At 41.3% G+C, this 20,586-nt stretch overlaps 1 protein-coding gene across 21 annotated transcripts in view; it reads right to left on the bottom strand.

The window, feature by feature from the left end:
* The window catches only part of CAMK2D (calcium/calmodulin dependent protein kinase II delta), a 150,134-nt gene that overhangs the window by 40,396 nt on the left and 89,152 nt on the right, over positions 1-20,586 (bottom strand). For 12 of the 21 annotated variants that reach the window (XM_054825711.1, XM_054825715.1, XM_054825708.1 and 9 more), the window contains exons 6-9: positions 15,743-15,808; positions 13,059-13,131; positions 7,170-7,272; positions 852-935 (exon numbers count right to left, since the gene is read on the bottom strand). In XM_054825711.1, coding sequence (XP_054681686.1) covers positions 852-935; positions 7,170-7,272; positions 13,059-13,131; positions 15,743-15,808 — 326 coding nt within the window. Of the gene's footprint in view, positions 1-851; positions 936-7,169; positions 7,273-11,977; positions 12,051-13,058; positions 13,132-15,742; positions 15,809-20,586 lie in introns of all 21 variants that reach the window. The other 9 variants (XM_054825716.1, XM_054825709.1, XM_054825710.1 and 6 more) reach the window with 1 other exon arrangement.

Genomic DNA, 20,586 nt, shown 5'->3' with positions numbered 1-20,586 from the left:
CTATGCAGAGTGTGGGCAATAATGAACATCTGATACAACATCAGATCAGCAACACTGAAAATGTCTAGCTAGCTGGAGAAACAACCTTCCATGAGCGTGGACGTTCTAGGAAAATGCATTTTGTTTTACCCCTGGTTTTGTCATGGCTCGCACTGGTGTCTGTAAGATTGTGTTTCTCATGCAAAGAAAAATTGGGCAACTCAATTTATCTGTATAGATATATGGTCAATAGGAAATTAAAAAGTCCATCTGCTAGTCTTACAGAGATGATTCACTATCATTAAAGACCAGTGCTTCCATAAATACAAGCAAATAAGCGTGGGTAGAAGTCAAGTAAGGAAACCATCGGTTGTTCTCAGCTAGGTAGCCGCCACTTGCCAGTCCCTTAAACTACATCGCTTCAAGAACTGGATGATAAAGTGATTGCTCTGTACTCCAGTTCACAAAACATTTAGTTTCACAGTTTAAAACTGCAGCTCTAATATATTGGTCAGATCAGATTTTAGGCTGCTTGTGACCCAAAAGACACAGCTCACAGTATGAACTGTTATGTTTTCGAATGAATTAGGCATCATATGCCTGCAGCTACTTTTTTAATACTTTGTGAAAGTGTGTTGTGCAGACACGGCCAAGGAATGTCGTGGTAACACATCTTCACAAATAATAATAATTAAAAACAAAATCAAGCTGGCAGAATAACACAAGATCTGATGACCTCTTCTAAAAATTAATATTGAATTTTACCAAATACGTATTATCTGATGCAGAATATCATGTATTCTGCATATCATCACTCTCCCTCAAAATACTTTACAGTGGATTGAACATAGTCTTCCAGAATAATTTCTTACCACACGCCCACATATCCACAGGTTTTCCATAAGGATCTTTTCGTAACACTTCTGGAGAAAGGTATCCTGGAGTACCAGCAAAGCCTGTCAAAAAGCAAGGTAAATGTTCTCAGAAGCTGTATGCAAAAATCAAGCGATTCTCACCTCAGCCCACAAGACACAGGACATTATTTCCCAATCCATCAACCACTTAGCGCTTCATTTTGAATTTTTCTTTTTATGGCGAATCACCTAGAAGTAACAACAATGGGAACGCTTACGCGGACTCGACACATCCCTTTCTGCCATGACGCCTGGTGAAGTCAAGAGGAGAGCAAAAAACTGGCTCGTTACCCATCTAGCACTCCGCATTCCGCAGCGGTGTCAAGGATCCGGTGACAGGGGAGCAGGGGAAGACTTCCAGAAAGATTACAAGCTAGCTGATGAAACTTCTTTCGTGACTTCGGCATTACCGTAAGCTGTAGCGAGACGCCCAGTAGTGAGGCGCAAATACATTTGGCCCAGGGTCAAGGTCAAAAAAGTTAGCGGAGTAGTGGGAGCGTGGGAAATATTATCTGAGTGATCCCCTTGGAGATACTAATTGAAAGAGAAAATTCACAGCATGCATGGCAAAGACTGTTACTGCGGTTTTTTTAATCATTAGCCTAACTTAGGCTATTCTAAAATAGCCCCAAACTATAAAAGTTATGGCTGTACACATGACTGGCATGGAATTTCTGGGAGCCCATCAGCTGTGAAGCCTTAACACACACAGAGTATGGGGCAGTAATTAACAGAACCATAGGGCAGCTACGCTACAGTCTTGTAACTACTTAGGGGAGGGCAGATTTCTGAGCTAACACCACGTAGGGCTAGATTTAAGAAAATCTTATGTATAGAGCGATCTCTCATTTAGAGGAAAAAAAAAGAACAAAGTAAGAACACTGTTCAAATTTCTTCACACAGAAGTGGCAACTCAATTCAGCCGGTGCCAGATGGTGGCAAAGTGAATGTTCAGAGATGTTCAGGATGAGCTTTCACAAGAGCACCACTGGCCATTAGTTAGTACGAAGGCCACCAACTTGGGGCTCAGCCTTCGTGCAGCCTTTGCAGTTCGTATTGCACACTGCTACTTCTAACACTATCTTTCCACTGTAGAACTCGCTCCTGGTTTCGGCAGGGACAGAGTTAATTTTCTTCCTAGCAGCTGGTACAATGTTTTGGATTTAGGACGAGAATAATGCTGATAACACGCTGATGGTTTCCGTTGTTGCCAAGCAGTCAAAGACTTTTCAGCTTCTCATACCGGTCTGCCAAGGAGAAGGGTGGGGGTGCCCAAGAAGCTGGGAGGGCACACGGCCAGGACAGCTGAGCAAACTGGCCCAAGGGATATTCCATACCATAGGATGTCATGCTCCGTATATAACCGGGGGGTGGGCCGGGAGGCAGGGGAGCTCGAGATCTTGCTGAGCATTGACTTTGGGTGGTGAGAAATTGTGCTGTGCATCACTCGTTTTGTATATTCTTTCACCATTCTTCTTCTTCTCTTCCTTTTCTGTCCTATTAAAGTGTCTTTATCTCGACCCCCGAGTCTTACCTTTTTCTTTTCAATTCTCTGCCCCATCCCACTGGGTGTGTGCGTGTGAGCCGAGCAGTTGTGGTAGCTGCCTGCTGGGTTAAACCACAACAACTCATTTCTGTGAGGTCATCCTGCTTCTGGAAACCTCCTTGCAGAAGTTCACAAAAAGCATCTCCGAAGTAATCTAGCCTTTAAAATTTCTGTTCTTCATTCTTTATTCATTACCAGTGGTGATGCTTTCTCTTAGGAGAAATGCAAAATGTAGGTATACACGTAGACTGTAATTGATAAAAACTTAATGACCAAAACCATCCTGTACCATATCAGCTAGCACGTCTGTTCTCTCAAGCATCTTTGCCTAAAATTAACGCTTGAGAATTCCGGAAAGGTGAGAATTTGGTGGCTTTCATGAAGGACTACGTGTCATTTCTGAAATACCACACTGGGTTCCCCAAACCTTATGAGAGATGGTGATAATGTATAAAGTGCACAGCCACAGAAAAAGGAAGCCTTTGCGCTGCAGCTGGCAATCATTTTAGAGTGGGAGGAGGAAATGAAGGAACGCATTCTGTATTTTCTACTGAGAACATAGCTAAAACATTTTCATGAAAAATAAGCTTGGTTTTTTGCAGTCTCCTGATAGGAGAGCTATGAATTGTTAAAGAGTACTATCATACAGGAAACACATCTTAAGCTCGTTTGAGAAGCTGAAAAAAAAATATATGTTCTAAGTAGCTTTAAATAGAGTGATGCTTTGTATCTCTTCTTGGCTGTAGTCCTCTACATTAATATGTTTCTTTATTTTAAAGGGGAAGTAAAGTTGCCTTGGCTTTCAAACTTACCGTAGCTCCATAAGCATCGCTACGCATCACTCGAAAATAAACTTTAAAGCACAAATAAATACTAAAATAAAAGCTAACTTTATCTCTTGATGAAGATACAGAATGGGTCTAAACAGAAATAATTGGTACGGTTTTAGTACAGATTCTGAAGCAGTTTAAAGCAGCAAACACAGAAGAGTACACAGTCATGATTTCAGTGAAAAAAAAAAAAACGTACTGAAATTGTTAACTGTTGTTTATGAGGTAATTCTATAACTGGTCAGAGGGATCGCAATATGAGCGTGTCCCTTTCAGAAAACTATTGCTAATAGTAGTAATTACTTTAGCTAAACCAACTTGCAAAGCTGGAAACTGTTTGTGACTGTACAGTGTCCAGAAAAGACTGCATCACCTCGTCCTCCCATCGTTGTACGGTTTCAGTAAGTACCCAGAGGCCCAAGACAAACGCCGTGCTTTGTTGAGTTCAGTGGTGCGTGGGTACGCGAGATGGCATGTTACTCAGCCTAAAGAATTTACCATCTCAAAACCCTCTTATGCAAAGATTATGTATTTTAACTTCCTAAACGGCGAGCGCATCTCTTGAGTCAAACCTGCACTGAAGGCTGACTGTAAGTCCACAACGTAAACTTAAATTAACATAGAGAGATCTACCTTAAACGCTGCTCTAAGATCTGCCCTATGCTATCATCACCTCCCTGCTAGCCTTACGGCCTCTCAGCACCACTCCTACAAGGATTCCAAAATAAAACGGCAGAATAAACCATGTTGGCTTAAACAGAGTAAGTTGTACATCTTTGCTAACATACCTCCCTTGGACTCAAGGATAAAAACTCAAATGAGCAGTCTGGTAAGCAGATACGGAGAAGGTGGCAGCAAGGGGCAAGAGCAAGCTGAGAGTAAGTATAGAGCAGCAGCCTTCTCTCCCTGCACAGCTGGATCCAAAAGGCTACGTGTATACAACCTAAATTTAACGCAACTACCAAGCTAATTCAGCCAAGCTACTCAAATGACTGAAGTGGTGCATATTTTAGTCCTAGTTGCAAAGCTGGGCTTTAAAATGAGATGCACCTAGGACTAAATCTAGCTACCAGGGAGTTAACTGCTGTCCTGCCACTGACTTCAGCAGGGGGCAATGGCTCACCTGCCTGGGTAAGTTGGTGGAGCTCGCTGGACGGTCTCCCAGTACATTAAACACCTGCTAGCAGGGTGGGGAGTTGCAACTAAACCCCGAAACATTTTCTACAGACAGGCGAGGAACAGGTTTGTTTTACCAACACGCAAACCAGGAAAACATCCTGTTGTACCCAAACACACAGAGCTCTACCCAGTTTCCTGCTGAGGCATAGCCACGGTTTAAGCAGAAAAGCGACGATCACACCAGAAGGCTACACCCAAAAAAGAAAAAAAAAAACCCCAAAGACCAAAACCACACACTGTTGCAGAGCTATAATTAGAATCAGAGCACACCATGAGTCACTAAGTGCTGCAGAATCCAGTGGAAAGCAGAAAAAATTTTCTGGAAGGAAGCAAGAAAAAATTCGAAACGTCAAGCACATCGGAGTTCACGGTTTGCCTTGTTAAAGCAGTCCTAAGATGAAGGCAGGCACTCAGACCATTACTGAAAGGTGTTGCAGAAAAAGTTCCAGAAAAGCTACAGAACCCACTAGTCTTAGCGAATACCACAAATTAAAAAAGACAGTCATATTCCACTACTTTCTTTTTAGCACCTTGCTGCCCATTTACCTCTTCCTTCCCTACATGTTTCGAACACGTTCTGTTCAATCTCCTTTCTACCAAGTCCAGGGTGGCAGTCCTCATGACGCTACGTGTCTAACCCAAGCACTTCACAAGAACCAAACGACCAAAAAACAAAGGGCAAGATTTGACAGGGAATTGCAACCTCCTGTGCATCACCTGCATCCATACAGACGTATCATCCAGAGAAATACCCCTGAAGTCAAGGTCATTCTGCTGATTTTTTTCTTGAGATGCTTCCTGTTTACCTGATGTTTTTGTCACCATAACAAATGACTCGTGTGTTGTCTTTTTTTTCTATTCCGCTCCTTTTGTACCGGTCTATTTGTTAATGTGCAAAAGCAATCTCCTCTGTCTTTTGTGGATTATTGAAATCCATTTATATAAAGGCTGGGATTTAAAACAACGGGCTAGCTTATACAGCTGCCAACATATGTCCAACGGTACTGCCTGGGCATCCACATGTAGTTATATCCTAGATTTCAAACACACAATCTCTCAACCTGCACAAAATCCTTTGTGCTTTTATTCTAAGCTTTGACAGCAAGCTCACCATCACTTTGTTCAATTTTAAATTGCACTTGCTAGCTGCTGCAAGTGAGAATAGGTAGCTGCTATAAATATTTTATTCTGTATTTTTTTCCTTCTGGGATTTACAATAAATTTTGTCTTGTACTTCACATCTGTTCCAAGAGGGTGGTATGCGAGACAGACGCATCACGTCTGTACATGTCCTGTTATTTAAAGTGATCGGTATTAAATCTTTGTCACCATTTTCCCTTGAGCATCTGTCAACTGTAGCAAACAATCTGCAATTAGCATTATTTTTTAAAGTAACAAAACCCCAGAAATACTGTAGTGGAACCGGAGAGAAGTGCATCATATTTAACTCCCTCTTCTCACACCCTGAGGTGGAGCACTGTACAGCACACTGAGATACATTCCAGGTACCGATTTTGGAGACTTGTTTTTCCAACATTTCATGAGCAGGTCTGATGCACAGAATATGCTCCCCATGGCTTCCACATTCCCATCCATCTTTGTCACCTTCACCATCAAGCAAGCAATACTCTCGATCGCTTCCAGATGAAGATAATGTTTTCAAAAATCACTGAAGTGGCTGAGAAACTCCAGTCCCGACTTCAGAAGATGTTTGTAAGCAGTGGACAGACAACCCTTTCCAGACTAGTGTGCAAGGGTCCAGATACCTTTAACCACCCTTCACCTTCCTGGGTTTATGCTCTCTGTGATCTACTGCATGAGTTGCTTATATATTAATGATTATACATTTTTAATAAGCCAGCTTATTTTGACCCCAGTGGGTCAAAGAACAGTTTTATCAACACTTTTACTTGCAGGTGTGAAAGGGCCTCTACAGTCTTACTCCTCAGTCACCCAAGAACCTACCTGGAGACCACCCATCTTCCTCCCAGGGTCTACACCCACATTTCCTTCCCCTAGATACACAGGGGAAAGCGGGGGACAACAGGCTTGTGCGCACCTAAGTCAAACTTAGGGGCTGACAAAAGCTAGGGCAAGCCAGGAGTCAGGAAACCCGAGTTTCAAGGTCAAGAAATGTCAATGGCACTTAGACTACCTGCAAAAGGGACATCTGTAAAGCTATATTTACTAAAAGCATGGATTTAAAACCCCTCTTCCTCCATCCTACCCTGTAGCAGTCCTGGCAAAATCCCCGGTATTTACACAGTTGTGCCAACAGAAGAGACTTTTGCCGGTTTATTTTATGTCGTTTGGTAAGGTGATTTACCTTTGTTAGTGACGAGGGGGCTACGAGGCACAGCCGCTTCTTGACTAAGTGAGCTCTGAGATTTGGAAACGTAGCCACAGGTCACTTCTGAAGCATTGGGGGATTTTTGTTTGTTTGTTTGGGGTTTTTGTTGGTTTTGTTTTTTTTTTTAAACAAATAAGGTCTGCTGCCAAGCTCTGTTTAATTTGGTGAGAATTGCAAATAACGTTCTTCCTGGAGAAAAAGGTCTACAGCGTAGTCAGCTGTAGAGACCGAACTATAAAGAAAATACCCCTTAAAGCCACGTATCAAGTAGTCACACAGCTGCATGTTTTACACTCGGGTGAGAGTTGGGCAGTTTGAGAGGCTTAATGGCTACGCTGAATAAATGGTGAGAAAAAAAAATATTTACTTACCAAACCAAGCCTGTTGTTCTCCTTGGACTTCTATAGCCAATCCAAAGTCCGCCAGTTTTACTGCTGCTCCCTTGGATTTGCTAGCTAAAAGTAAGTTCTCAGGCTTTATTCAGAGAGAGAAAAAAATCGAGATGAAAAGATAAGTAAATATATTTTAGAGAGATTTTCGCTTTTTTTTAAGTTAAGGTAGTCTGGAAGAGAATAAATACTTGGAGGAGTGAAAAAGAGAAAAAACCCCATGCATTTTCTCCATGAAATTGCAAAAATTGCCCTTTCCGTTCCTACTTGGAAAGAACCACCAGGCCTGTAAACAGCCTTCATGATCCCCTGAGAGCGAGACTACGGACGGCGTGCAGATCTACGAGAGGAGGAGGAGGTCGGCCAGGACGCTCGTATGGAACTGCGACACCTCTCTGGACAATTCAGAGGCTCCGAAGAGCTCACAACCAGAAAAACGCTGCAGAAAACCCCCAAAAGACACGTATTCTTTGATTATTAGTCTAACCTAGGCAGTTTGCAGGATTAGGCATCTGGAACTGTCAAACATAAATATGTTTTGCATGACAGCTTAACAATAACAGACGTATTATTATATTTGTATTTAGAGGGCAGGTGTATTTACATTGCAAATCTTTCAGCAAAAACCAACATGCCCACGTTTGTGCTTGCAGAGAACCTATTACAAATAACAATATAACTTTGCACAAGTTCCCACTTTGCCTTTTTTTTTTTTTTTTTTTTTAGGGTATGTTGGTCACATCCGAAATCAAATGCTACAGTACATTTGCACAATTAAAAGTAAAGGATTTGAATGTAATCGTGGTGTTCGTTTTACTGTTCGTAATCTATCCTTTTAACTTCATTTAGTAAATACATCAAATTAAAATTGTGCAAAGATAACTTTCTTCTATGAACCTTAACTTTTTTTTTTTTAGAAAAAGCAACTTACAAAATACTGTAGAATTTAATAGATTATTTCAGAGAACTGTGACCTCTATAGTATTTTCTTGCCATTTCTTTCTTTTCTATCTCCGTTATTTTTAAAAAAGGTTTTGTTCTGTGTTTACATAATAACAAAACCCGACTTTCAAGGGTATTGCTGTGACTCTTCCAGAAGCAATTTTTCTAGTGATCCATCCCAAGGGAATTCACTACGTCCAGTCTGGCGCTGGGGACCCAATCCTGCAAACTCTTCAACGCATATTTCATTTTAAACCCAGCGGCAATCATATAAGTTTCCGAGAGACTACTTATGTGATTACACTTAATCCCAGGCAGGTACCGAGCTTGGAAGCAATTAAGATCATAAGCCTCTTGCAGCAAAGGCTATCTTTAATGCATCTCTCAAGTATCCAGCAGAATATGCTTGAGCCTAATTAAGACCTCAACCACACTGATACTTCTATTAATTAACAACACAACTGGCCCTGACAAACTCTTTTCCCTCTCACCAAACTGTAAGGGAACATTTTTTCAGCGATTCACAAACATCGTTGTCTCACTCATCCCTTTGTTGCTACGTCACGGAAAAGACAGTATTAAAAACCCTTCATCAATAGTTACTTGATGAATCTTCTATTTCCACATGTTTTAAAAACTGAGATTAAGGTCTCAGAGTATAACATAATCTCTATATTCACTAAAATTATCAGTCACCACTTCAACGAGATTCTATCAAACACTGACTGAAGAGCTGAGGACCCTTCTCTACGTTCATCAACACTGATGTAAGCAACGTCACGCTGCTTGTCAGAATTTAACTACACTAATTTCAACATATAGTCACATAGTTCTCAAAGGTTTCCTATCGGAGCGAGAGACGTTTACAGTAATTACTTCCTGGAATGCACTTCTTAAATAAACCTCTTAAAGCAATGGATGATCCTATCTGGTTGTGACCTTCAGCAAGCCAAAAGCGGCAAAAGGCCTCACCATCTTGGTTGGGACACAAGTGCTAACCTACCAAGCGTACCACTTCACAATGCGTGAGATTCCATTCAAAGTAGTAGCTTTGTAGTAGTTTTCTGACTGGGTTTTTTTTTTTTTTTTTTAATTCCATGCCGTATCTTTACTCTGCCGATCAAAGTGCTCTGCAGAAATACCGCTGTCAGAGGCGAACGTTTCAACAGAAGCTGAAGCCGACTTCCCGATTTACTCCTATGCCGAAGACAACAGCCTTTTGGGCGACGGTGTGTGGGACTACGCGCTTAAACAAGGCGCAGCTGTCACTTCAGGATGACGAGAGGCGTACGAGATAATTAGCGTGCATTAACTTAGAATGACTGCAATTACTTGGAAAACATTAACAGCCCAGCGTGCGCCACCCAGGACTCGTACTGCGGATTCAATAGTGTCACCTTGTGTTACCGGTAGACCGGCTGCAGTCAAGCATGTAGAATGGCAGGGTTAACTACTAAAATTACTTACAAATAAATTAAGGCGATTTATGCCTTAAGTTTTCCAATGGTCTTTAATTCTTAGAGATCAAGTACTCATGCCTCTGTGTATTTTTCCTTGAACATAACTAGAGTGTCCGCTTTTTGGGGGGAGATGCAAGACCGTCGTAGAGTTTCACAAAAGCAGCACAGCTGCTGACGGCCAAGAACTGGAGTTCCTACGTGAAAGTGCACTTTTACCATCTGTTAAAGACAGACTGCCACTAACAGGTTAATTTTTTTTTCTGGATTGAGAATCCACCACCATTCTGACTTATACCAAGGATTACAAACTGAGCAGCAACAAGCACTTCTGCAGGTCGTAAGAGGCTTCAAAAGCTCCTCTCTGTTTGCTGCTAAATTATGCTAAAAGGAAAATTAAATACAAGATTGTCCAAAATCTCCTCCTCTCGTTGCCCTTCCCACCCCCAAACATGCCATCAAATCCTGGTCTGAGTTATTGGAAAAAAAATCCAGCGAGTTTTGCAGTTTAAGGATCCATGCCAGGCCATAGCCATCTTCTCTACACGTCTTGTAGTTCTGGTCTTGGCATCTTCTTTTCAGTACAGATTGTTCTGCTGGGGTTTCACCACAGTCTGCTGTTTCACTCTTTGGGTTTTTTTTTCCTTTTGCCAAAATAGTAACTGAGGAAGGATGGCTTTCTGCTTCCTCAAGTTTTCACTTTCAGAAATGAAATTGGGTACTACAGCTTGGCAGGAACATTTTTTCTCACACTGTTTTTCCAATTCATCCTGGATTTGCCAGAGTAAGAAATCCACACATGGTTCGGAGCAGGGAACAGCTGGATGTAATTCATTTCCAAAGAAAAAGTTATTTTGTGCGAATGTCTGAAAAGTACTAGAATGCACTCCTTATTCTGTCAGCTTGCATGGCTACAATCCCTTTTTTTCAATTCCTTTTCACGCTAGAAGCACAGTACTGCACGTACGGTGAGGACAGAAATCGCTGGAGCAGCTGGACAAATCTGACATTCTTTCATTTAAACTTGTTCCATGTTATCCGGCTGCCATGCAAGATTTATGGATCGGATAGAGACTTGTCAGTCTCCCGTTGTACAACCGTGACACAGGAAAATCCAGAAGCGCAAAACAGGTGAAGAATTTTGTGTACGTGTCTTTGAAATCCATCCCGCTCCCTGAGCTTTCAGAGCGTAACCCTTTGTGTTCCTACAGGACAACAATAGAGACTTCATAAATTCAGATAATTACTGCAACAGCTGTTTATTTGGGAGTGAAGGATGGCAAGAAAGATGACGGCATTCCGGTTCCAAGGGTATTACTAATGATAACCACTAGAAAACTCCTACCCTGGGAGGAAACTCCTGCTCCCCATAACTCAATCAGAAAGGAAAATAAGAGACAAAGAGGCTGTGGCAGAAGGAACCGATGTGTTTCACCGCCGCAGCCCACACGCTGGCTTTTCTCTCCTGTGTGAAGGACCTGGTATTTCTGACAGCACACTTCCATTTGATTTCAAAATAAAGAATCTTCTTTACTTGAGGACCTTGAAGCCCAAGTGCCCAAATTAAGTCCTCTCCCTCATCCTCAGCTAGTTTACTACCAGTTTTGAGACAAACATGTCTCTCTCAGCTTCCCAGTAAGAGAAAACGATCTTTACTTGTTTCTTTCCATGCTGACAGGCTTTAAAAGCAGCGAGCATTTCTGCTGCAGACATCTCCGGCCATTTGGATATGGACATGGTTAAGAAAGAGGTAACGCTCTTCTCAACACCAGAGTTTTCTTTCTGAAGCTTCTATCCCACCGCTACCATTCATCCGGAAGGAACACGACTCCTCAGGTGATCGTGGTGAGAACACCGTAGAAATTCCCGCTTTCTAAAGACGTTCTGTAGCCCAGTCATCATCTGGAGGAGAGAGAGGTCTTTGTGCCAGCCGGCCTTTCGTCACTACAATGCGTGACATGCAAACGCCAGCGTGCTTCCCAGAAGCGCTCCAAGTTACGCTGATGAGAGGTGCAAAGTTGCCCCCACACCCTGCCCCAAAAGCTCTGGATGACAGAGAGGAAGATCGTGTATTCCTCGAATACACCAAATGCTTGAAAAGCAACTCCTGTCCTCCCCGGCGCTGCCAGCGGACTCTGACGGCCGTCTTCACAGCCCAGATCTGGACAGCTAGGTGTTGGCAAGCCTTTAGCAGATTTTCTCCAGCGAATGCTAGCGGTTCGTTCTTGTGCACGGGTATAAAAAAATAAAGGGAAGGAAAAAAAAATAATAATAAAGAAGAAAACCCTTTACATCTCCCCTGACCAAGGCTCTGTTTCGCTTAGGGTTTGCTGCTCTCCGGAGCGGCTCCAGCTAGGGACGACGGCTCGGCGGGGCAGCAGCAGCACTCACCTTGAGGTCGCGATGGACTACGCCCATCTGATGGCAGTGTAGCACAGCCTCCAGGATCTGCTGAATGCAATGACTGCATGCAAACACCAGGGGCGGGTGTTAGTTCCAAGCGCTCGCTCGCCGCCCGCACGCCCGCAGCCAGGCGCCGGGGCCGGTGGCGGTGGCGGGACCGGGCGGGCGCCGCGTTCCCCGCTCCGCCCCGCTCCGCTCCGAGCACGACGGCCTCAGGCAGGGACCCCGCACGGTGGCGGCGGCGGCAACGGCAAGGGGCCAGCCGCGGAGAGGTGCTTTGGGTCGGCTGCTATTTTTTTTTTTTTTGGTTAATTTTGTATTTTTTTTAATTTTTTTTTTTTTTTAGCGACAATTTTTAAAAGGAAAATTGTCGGGAAATTTTGCCAATAATTCGCTGATGAGGTCGTATTAAATATTTGGCATCCTCTGTACTTTCTTCTCCTTTCCTTACTGAGAGCTCTCGCAGAGGCGTTAGAAATTGCAGCCGCCATTGAGGCAACAAAAAGAAAAAGAACCAAACCAAACCCCACTCCAAGCGAGGCGTTTTAAGTAAATTATTAACTTCTGGCGGTCCAATTGAGCCGGCAGTTAGCATCACTTGCCTGAGGGTTCGTCATACTCTAACGCAGCAGTGTGCGACCGGTTGTTCTGCTACTGCAACCCAGGGTCTCAGAACAGAAGTGGCGTTTAAATCTGCAAGCTGACATACATCACAGCCAAAGTTCACCTCCATGTGCGTACACAGCGATACATGGACAGCCTTAATAGAACACCAGACACGTTGGACAGCATGGGATAAATCCAGCACCTTGGAAGGAGATTGTTTGGGGTTTTTGGGGTTTTTTTGGGCAACCATTCCCCCTTTTGCCATGATGTATATTAGGCCTGTAGACTTGCAAACTGGAAAGAGGCGTCATGCATTATTTGTTCGTCTAGTTGTTTTTGAAGGTGAGTAGGATAGGCAAGGGAACATCGCAGACAACCCACCCTCTGCCCCTACCCAGCGGAAAAAAAAATAAAAAAATACCCCAAAACTCTTATATCCAATTGATGGGCACCAGATACTGACCTTCAGGTCTCTGTGAACTATGCCATTTAGATGACAATGATTAACACTTTCTAGAATCTGCTGTATACAATGACTGCAAAGATACAAGGGCAGAATGGAAGGGAGAACATTTTAAAGGCACATAATCACATTAAATACAAAAGAAAATAAAACTTCAAAAAAAATATAAAGAACAAAAACAATTTTACACCTCCTGACAAACCTTGATTGCACATTGAACTGGAACAATGTTGACTATAGAGATATTTCCAGCTCTAACAGATCCAAAAAAGCAAAGTAAACCAAACCAAAAACCAAACCAAAAAAGACATTTAACACGGAACATATGACACCTATGAGACAGAATCATCAGATTGTATTTTCTTTCAGCAGTATGGAAGATTTTTTCCAGTTTCCAAAAACTGCTATAGGAAAAATCAAGTGGAGGCATTAAAACAATTAGTGATATGTTTTGGGTTTTTTAAAAATTTTTTACAGTGAAGTTAACATTACAACAAGTGCTGAAACAAGAAAATGCTCAAAAATGAAATGATATACAGAAAACAAATGAGACAAAAAAGTCAAAAGCTAAGGAAAAGCAAAACATTTATCATTGTGAATCTAAAGGTTTCTTAGAAGCTCTTAGCAGAATAAAGCCAAGTCATTCAAAAAGGTGGCATGCATTTTCATTTAAAATATCGTCAAGTACTAGTTGAGTTAGGAGTCACTCATGAAATGGAAATCCACATTAAAAATGTAGACCAATGTTTTATTTTGGTGCTTTAAATAATTTAATTAGCACCTAATTTTTCCATGCCCAGGTTTGCAAGTTTTGGCCAGCCTATGATGCCAAAAAGCACAACTATTCATCTTTTAGAGCACTGGAACTTTTTCAGAGGTTTTTCGGCACCACAAGAGCTTGTAATTTATTTTTTTTTTAAAGATATCCTTGTGGCAGAAGTCAGTGACTGTTAAGTAATACACAGTAATCAAGGGCCAAGGATTTGATACTGCTTATCCAAAAGGTTTTGACCATGGAATTCAGAAGGAATGGTCAGAAATCAGTAACTGGAGCCCAAGCCTGAAAACCCTTTCTTATGCCAGTAGTTCACAACTCATGGAACAGGATGGACTGCTTGTATGAGTAAAGACTACTTGCATGAGTAAGGGCTTGGAGGAGCAGACCAGTATTAACAGTCCTAGGATATGCATCTATACAGTCCATTAACTATTTCTACAGGGATACACACACACACACACACGCACTATAGATATAAGTATATACACATACACATGAATATATATATAAATAAATATATAAAAATACAGAGATGCATGATAACTAGGTATTTCACTTATTTGGTCAAGTTTTTACTGAATATATAAAATGCATATATATATATACACATCCTATATATATATGCACAGCCCCTTCTAATATGTCAATTCTAGAACAGAAAAAAATAATTTCAATTTTTTCCTTTAAATCACGAGTATCTTAAAAACACACAATGACACCATATGCTGGCCTTTGGCATCAATGGTAGAAATTTTGCTTGAATCACAGCAGGCAAAAATTAATTCAAAAATTTTTTTGAACATTTATCTCTTCTCCTTCCATCCCACCGAAATCACTAATTTTGTCTTCTCTTCTACAGTGTGTTTTGCTATGTGTTGTTCCACACATAAGTGCTTAAAGTAATGATGTTTCTACCATTCCTACAGAAATTAGTAAGAGCGATAAACAGTGGAAGCTTCCTAATACTCAGAGTAACTTCTTGTTTGTTCGTTATTATCGTACCACTGTTGTTAGGGACACTTAATGCTTTCCGGTCATCTGCCAATTCATTCAAAATGTAAAGTAATAACTGAAAATTATGTGTACTAAATACGTATCAATGGTGGTGGAGCATAGAAAGATGAGGATTCTTTAAATTTACTTTGCGATAAATTTTCTGTGAAGAGCGTAGTGGTAGAACGTATTTTCTTTAAAATAAGTGACCACAATGTTTAAGATTGATAATTATATGAGAATATGTAAGATTTATGATTATAAAATAATATAATAGGGCAAACAGATTCTGAGATGGAAAAATGGCCCTGATATTTTACGTCAGCACGCAAATTATGATAATTGTCAACTTATTCTTCGAGTTTTTCAACAAGCACTTGCAGAAAATTGCTAGAGTTTTCATGTTTGAGCTCAGACTATGAGATGCACAGTATAATTACTTATTGATGAAAGACAACAAAAATGTTTAAATAGAAAAAGGAAATTAGTACTTCTGGACTGAGAACAAAAACAATATTTAATGTAAAATTCTTGCAAGACCAACATACATTCCAAACTTTGATCGGCAAATGCAAGAATCCCTAGATGAGATAGCTGAAACATTACGTCCAGTTTGCAGAGGAGAAAACTGGCTAAGATTGTAACAACTTCACAAGTTTACAAAGATTTTAACAAACTGAGATCCAATTTCAGCTTTTTCTGATCAGCAGCCATCAAGACTTCATACCAGTTGTCCACCACACAGTCACGAGCTCAAAATGCCAAACCGTGCCCATCCAAGTCCAAGAGAACTCCAGGAGAAATCCCAGAGTCTCGCAGACTGTGCTAGTGAAAGTGATGCCAAACACCGTGAGATATTGAAGTAACTATCCTACGATTATTAAAGGCAACGTGAGAAAAACAAATGACTTACCTGGCATCTGCTTCACTATAATATTCTCTTGCAACTATATCTTCAAACAATTCACCTCCAGTGACTCTGTTACAAAAGGCAAGACGGGAAAGGACATTTCAGAAGTGAAAACGTGCATCTTAAATTAATTTGGGAGAAGTCAGAGAGGAATGACTGAAATATTTGTACAGAAATACGTGAGAGGTCTGGACCAGCAAGGTGAAGGAACTGAAGGAGAAGGTTTGTCCATCCAAATCATTACATGAATAAAAACGATGTGGTGGAAGACCAATCGTAACTAGAAAAATCAAAGCAGAGAGCAGCAGCTTCTTGGGCAAGATGCCGTACGTCAGTTAAGGATGTCAAGAGTCAGTAGTAAAACTGCAAGAATAAAGGGAACTGACCAGCAAGGAAAATTGTGGCTGAAGTTCAGGACAGTTCAGGATAAATTGAGAACTGCAAGCTAAGAGAGATGTAAGAAAGGAGACCACAGTAATGCTAAAAAGGGAAAAGGGTCTTTAAAGGTAGGTTCAAACCACAACCGAGGTGCACCCATGTGCCCGAGTGGCTTGCTTTTTGTGCTTTTGCTAGAAAGAGGATTACTGAGCTGGAAGGACATGATCAGTAGAAGCAGAGTACCTTAAACAGTATAATGGCAGGCTTTTTCCCTAGAAAATTTTCAGTTATCTTTGTCGAGAAAGTAGGAATAGTTCAGTGAAAGTGCCACTTAAAATAAGGGACATTAATAGTACAAGGGAAGAACTGTGTGATCCAGAGGACTAGTAACAGAAGCAACCGTGCATGGTCGCATACTTAAGATTTCATTGTACAACCAGTAGTTTCATAGTAGGAAGTGGTTAAAAAGAAATAAAAATGTGTTGTTATAACCCAAAGATGACAGTCCAGAATGAGTCACCAGGAGGATGCTGCCACAAGCTTGGAACGCACTTGGAATAGGGGGACGGCAATGTCCTTACGTACAGCAGTAGAATCCCTCCTCGTATCGCACAGTTCTGGTCTCTCACGTTCAGAAAAGGGAATTGAAACAGCAATATGAGCAGAAAATTGCTACTAGGCTGTCCACTCACTCATCATAGCTACTCAGAGAAGCAAAGTCAGTTTAGCTTGGCAAATCAAATTTTAAGAGGGATGAAAATAAATACTGAAAACAAAGAGCACAGAGGAGAGTTGTAAGGGACAATATTGGTACACTAATAAATAAGTAGACAATACCTGTGAATAAATATAAGGTTAAAATCAGGAGAAGTTTTCTAACAATCATAAAACTGGTGTAATTACACAGTTTTTGGTTAAGTTACTGAGGCAGGTGCTTTATTTTTAAGATGAAGATTGATGAGCTTTTAAATAAAACCATAAAACTTGGCTGCCTGTGTCAACAAGAGAGTGGACGCAAAGAAACAGGAAGACCTCTTTCCTGTACTATACTCTAACATTTCTCCTTTATGGAACAGGCTGGCATGCTTTCACAGCTAAATGCAAATTTTCATAGATTCAGGTGCTGCACTGAACAGCTGAAAACAGCTGGAAACCTTCAAAACGCACACAACGTGGAGTACCCAAGTGCACAGCACCTAAACGCAGCCACGACAGACAGGATGCACGCGTTAGTGCGATTCCTGCTTTCCAAAACTTTGATCCTACTGATATGCCAAGATAAACAATTCCAAATGGGAGATCAATGGTCCTATTTCATTACTGTTTATGAGCGTAGTGAATGTTCATGTAGCACATTATGTTCTCAATAAATTCCCTAATGTAAAAGCTAGAGTGGGCTATGAGATGCTTAAAGATTAAGATGTTTGAAAATCTAGCCTACAATGAATACAATCATTACTGAATACAATTAAGTTTAACAGGATTAAAAAATTAAAAATGAGGATAGTTGGAATCTTCAGAACCATAACATTTATTTGCAAATTGCTGTGCTAAGTTTGTTGTAGATCCCAGTTATTCAGTCACGTGAGACGACAACAGAAATGAGCTGCTCAACCGGCAGCACAGCTCCTTTCTTCAAGAAGGCCAGTTGAAGAACTTCATTTTCATGTTTCCATTTGCATTTGGGCTACATCATCCTTTTTCTGAGGTTACACCTTACTGACTTGGAAAGTAATCACTTTCAGGTAGCAGAATCCTATTCTGTACAAAAGTCTGCAATAAAATCTGGAGGAGGTGAAACAGCTGACTGCCTAATTTGTACTCTCTTTTTGTCTTCTACCTTTCTGCAACTGGCTTTGGTTGCTGTAACACAAAATGTTTGATTGACACATATTTTGACAGTCTTTGATACCTCCTTTTGCATATATATTTGTCTACCACAGTTCTGGTAAAGAGGAGTAATTCTCACTTTCTGATGAATGAAAAAACAAAACATCCTTTGATCTTATTCTTCCCTAAAACACTTATTTTTGATCCAAGCCAAAAAAGAAAAGAAAAAGCTTTTGTCATCAAAGTGCGTTTCAGGGGAGAGAACACCAAGCTGATGCTTGTTCTTCTCACGCACGGAGAAAAGAAGGGGATATGCGTTCTTATTTGCTGACACTAAACATTTGCTTGGCATTCATAACCGCTGTTAAATGACGAAAAAATAAAGGCAAGAACAGAGCAGGTGAATTTCACTGACAACCGAACGAGTAGTCAACAATTCCCACGCTCTGCCACTCTGAAGGATCCATAAGGAATAACTCTCAGAAGACAGCTAAATGGCCATAATGAAGGAAGGTAGCGCAAGGGACTAAGGCCAGAACTCGCCTGCATCTTCTGAGCCTCTGGCTCCGAGGAAATCGTTACAGCCATGACAGTCACCTTTGCTCATTGACTGTGCAGGAGCAACGTGTCCTGGCCACAAAAATGTCAACTGCATCATGGTACAGGACAACCAGCAGGTTGAAGGAAGCAGTTCTTCCCTTGCACTTGGCACTCGTGAGATCCTATCTGGAATACTATGTCCCCTTTTAGGCTTCCCCATACACAAACACCATTGACGTAATGAACTGTGTCTAACAGGGGGCCACCAAGACGGTTAGAGTTGGAGGCGCGTGGAGAGGCTGAAATAATTTGGTTTGGTCACCGTTAAGACGGGAAGGCTCGAGGGACATCTCCTTGCTGTCTACAGCTCTCTAATGGGTGGATACGCAGAGACAGCATGAAGGGCAACAGACAAGCTGAAACACCAGAAATACCAAATAGATATAAGGAGTTGTCTTCCTTTTTCACTATGCACTTGTTGCTCAAAGAAGTTGTGGAATTTCCATCCTTGGAGATGTTCCAACCTTGACAAATCCCTGAGCAACCTGATTCCATTGGACCTTGTTTGAGAAGGGGGTCAGACCAGATAACCTCTAGGGATCCTTACCAACCTACGTTAGTCACCGATTTTATAAATAAAGAACAGAGCAGTTACCAATAAACTTCTTTTTATACTCCATACAGTTTAATACCAAAGTGGCTACAAACCATTCTACTCATTAGATGTCACTTTGCTAGGTGGATTCCCCCGCCCCGTGTCTTCAATTACGAAAACATGATGGCTAGGGAAGGACTTGCGGTATGTATCATAAATACAAACTACACACATAGAAGAGGTCCTCCGTTATGAGGTTCTCCTTGCCTAGCGAAGGCCATGACCTGAAAGAGAAGCGTGATGTGCTCTGGGGAGGATGCATGGCTCTGTGCTACTGCTCCCTCACCAGTGAGAGCACCGAATTGCCTTACACGGAGGAGTGGGCTGAAATCAGAACTCCTGGAGGTTTTGCTGATCAACAGAGACACTTAGGCTGATCTCTGAAATCAAATTACAGAAGGAAATTAAAATAGAGGACTTACCTATACTTTGACTGCTCATGAGCTCTAGTAACTTTCAGGGTACAAATTAAAAGCCACTTGTTCTCACAAATTATTATCGTTCTTTCATAATTTTCTGACAAGCTTACTAAAATGGCAACAAACGGGTTCGTTTAAACAAAAGAAGTACAAGCAGCATGTAGAAACACCAAGGCCCTCTGCACCAGGTATATCTTTCCAAAAAACTGCCGGGAGAGACAAGCAGAAGGATTCCACGTACAAAGGATGCTGTTTCTGTTTACCTCTCGGCAGAGGTACATTAAGAAGCAGTTTTCAGCTGCTTCATTCGACTGACTTTCTACAGTCACTGAAACAAATCACTGCATTTACCGTGTTAGATGCCACATTTTTTTGTTGCAAACATTCGTAACAATACATACAAAAATACTCAACTTCATGTACCATATTTGATTGATTAGGAAAATTTACAAGTATAGGAAGGTATTAAAAGGAACTCCTGAATTTGTGAAGCTAGCTAAAATAGCCTCTGCTGATGATCACACTGGCATTGTTTCCTCCTAGCTTACATTTCTTATTTCTTAAATTGCTTTCATGACGAAGGTGCAAAGAAGCAGCCTTACAAAATTACAGTGGCCATATATTTTTTTTACACTTATCTGTGACCTTTGTCACCTTCCAAAAAAGAAAGGTTCGGGCACTTACCCTAGGTAAACATCATTCTGCAATGAGGCTTTTTTTGGGGGGGTGGTATTTTTGTTTCTTCTACACAGTACAGTCCCTCCACTTGGAATTCAACAGCAATGCCAGAATTCTAAATGTACCAATTGTTGCATCTCATCAAGTGCGTTAGAACGGGAGACATTGAAAAAAAAGAATCTCATTGACTTGCACAAGAGTCTTTGAGTGCTACAGCTGTTTCCATTCAGATACAGCAATTAATACTGACAGAATTGATGGGATTTGAGCTCATCTAACATCATTAATGGTGAAGACAATCTCACATTTGTGCTCAGCAACAGTTTAACATCTTTGTCAGCAACATG

This window comes from Grus americana, chromosome 4, assembly GCF_028858705.1.
Source record: "Grus americana isolate bGruAme1 chromosome 4, bGruAme1.mat, whole genome shotgun sequence".
Classification (NCBI taxonomy): Eukaryota; Metazoa; Chordata; class Aves; order Gruiformes; family Gruidae; genus Grus; species Grus americana.
The sequence above is the reverse complement of the archived record's forward strand: the minus strand, read 5'-3'. Positions and strand labels throughout refer to the sequence as shown.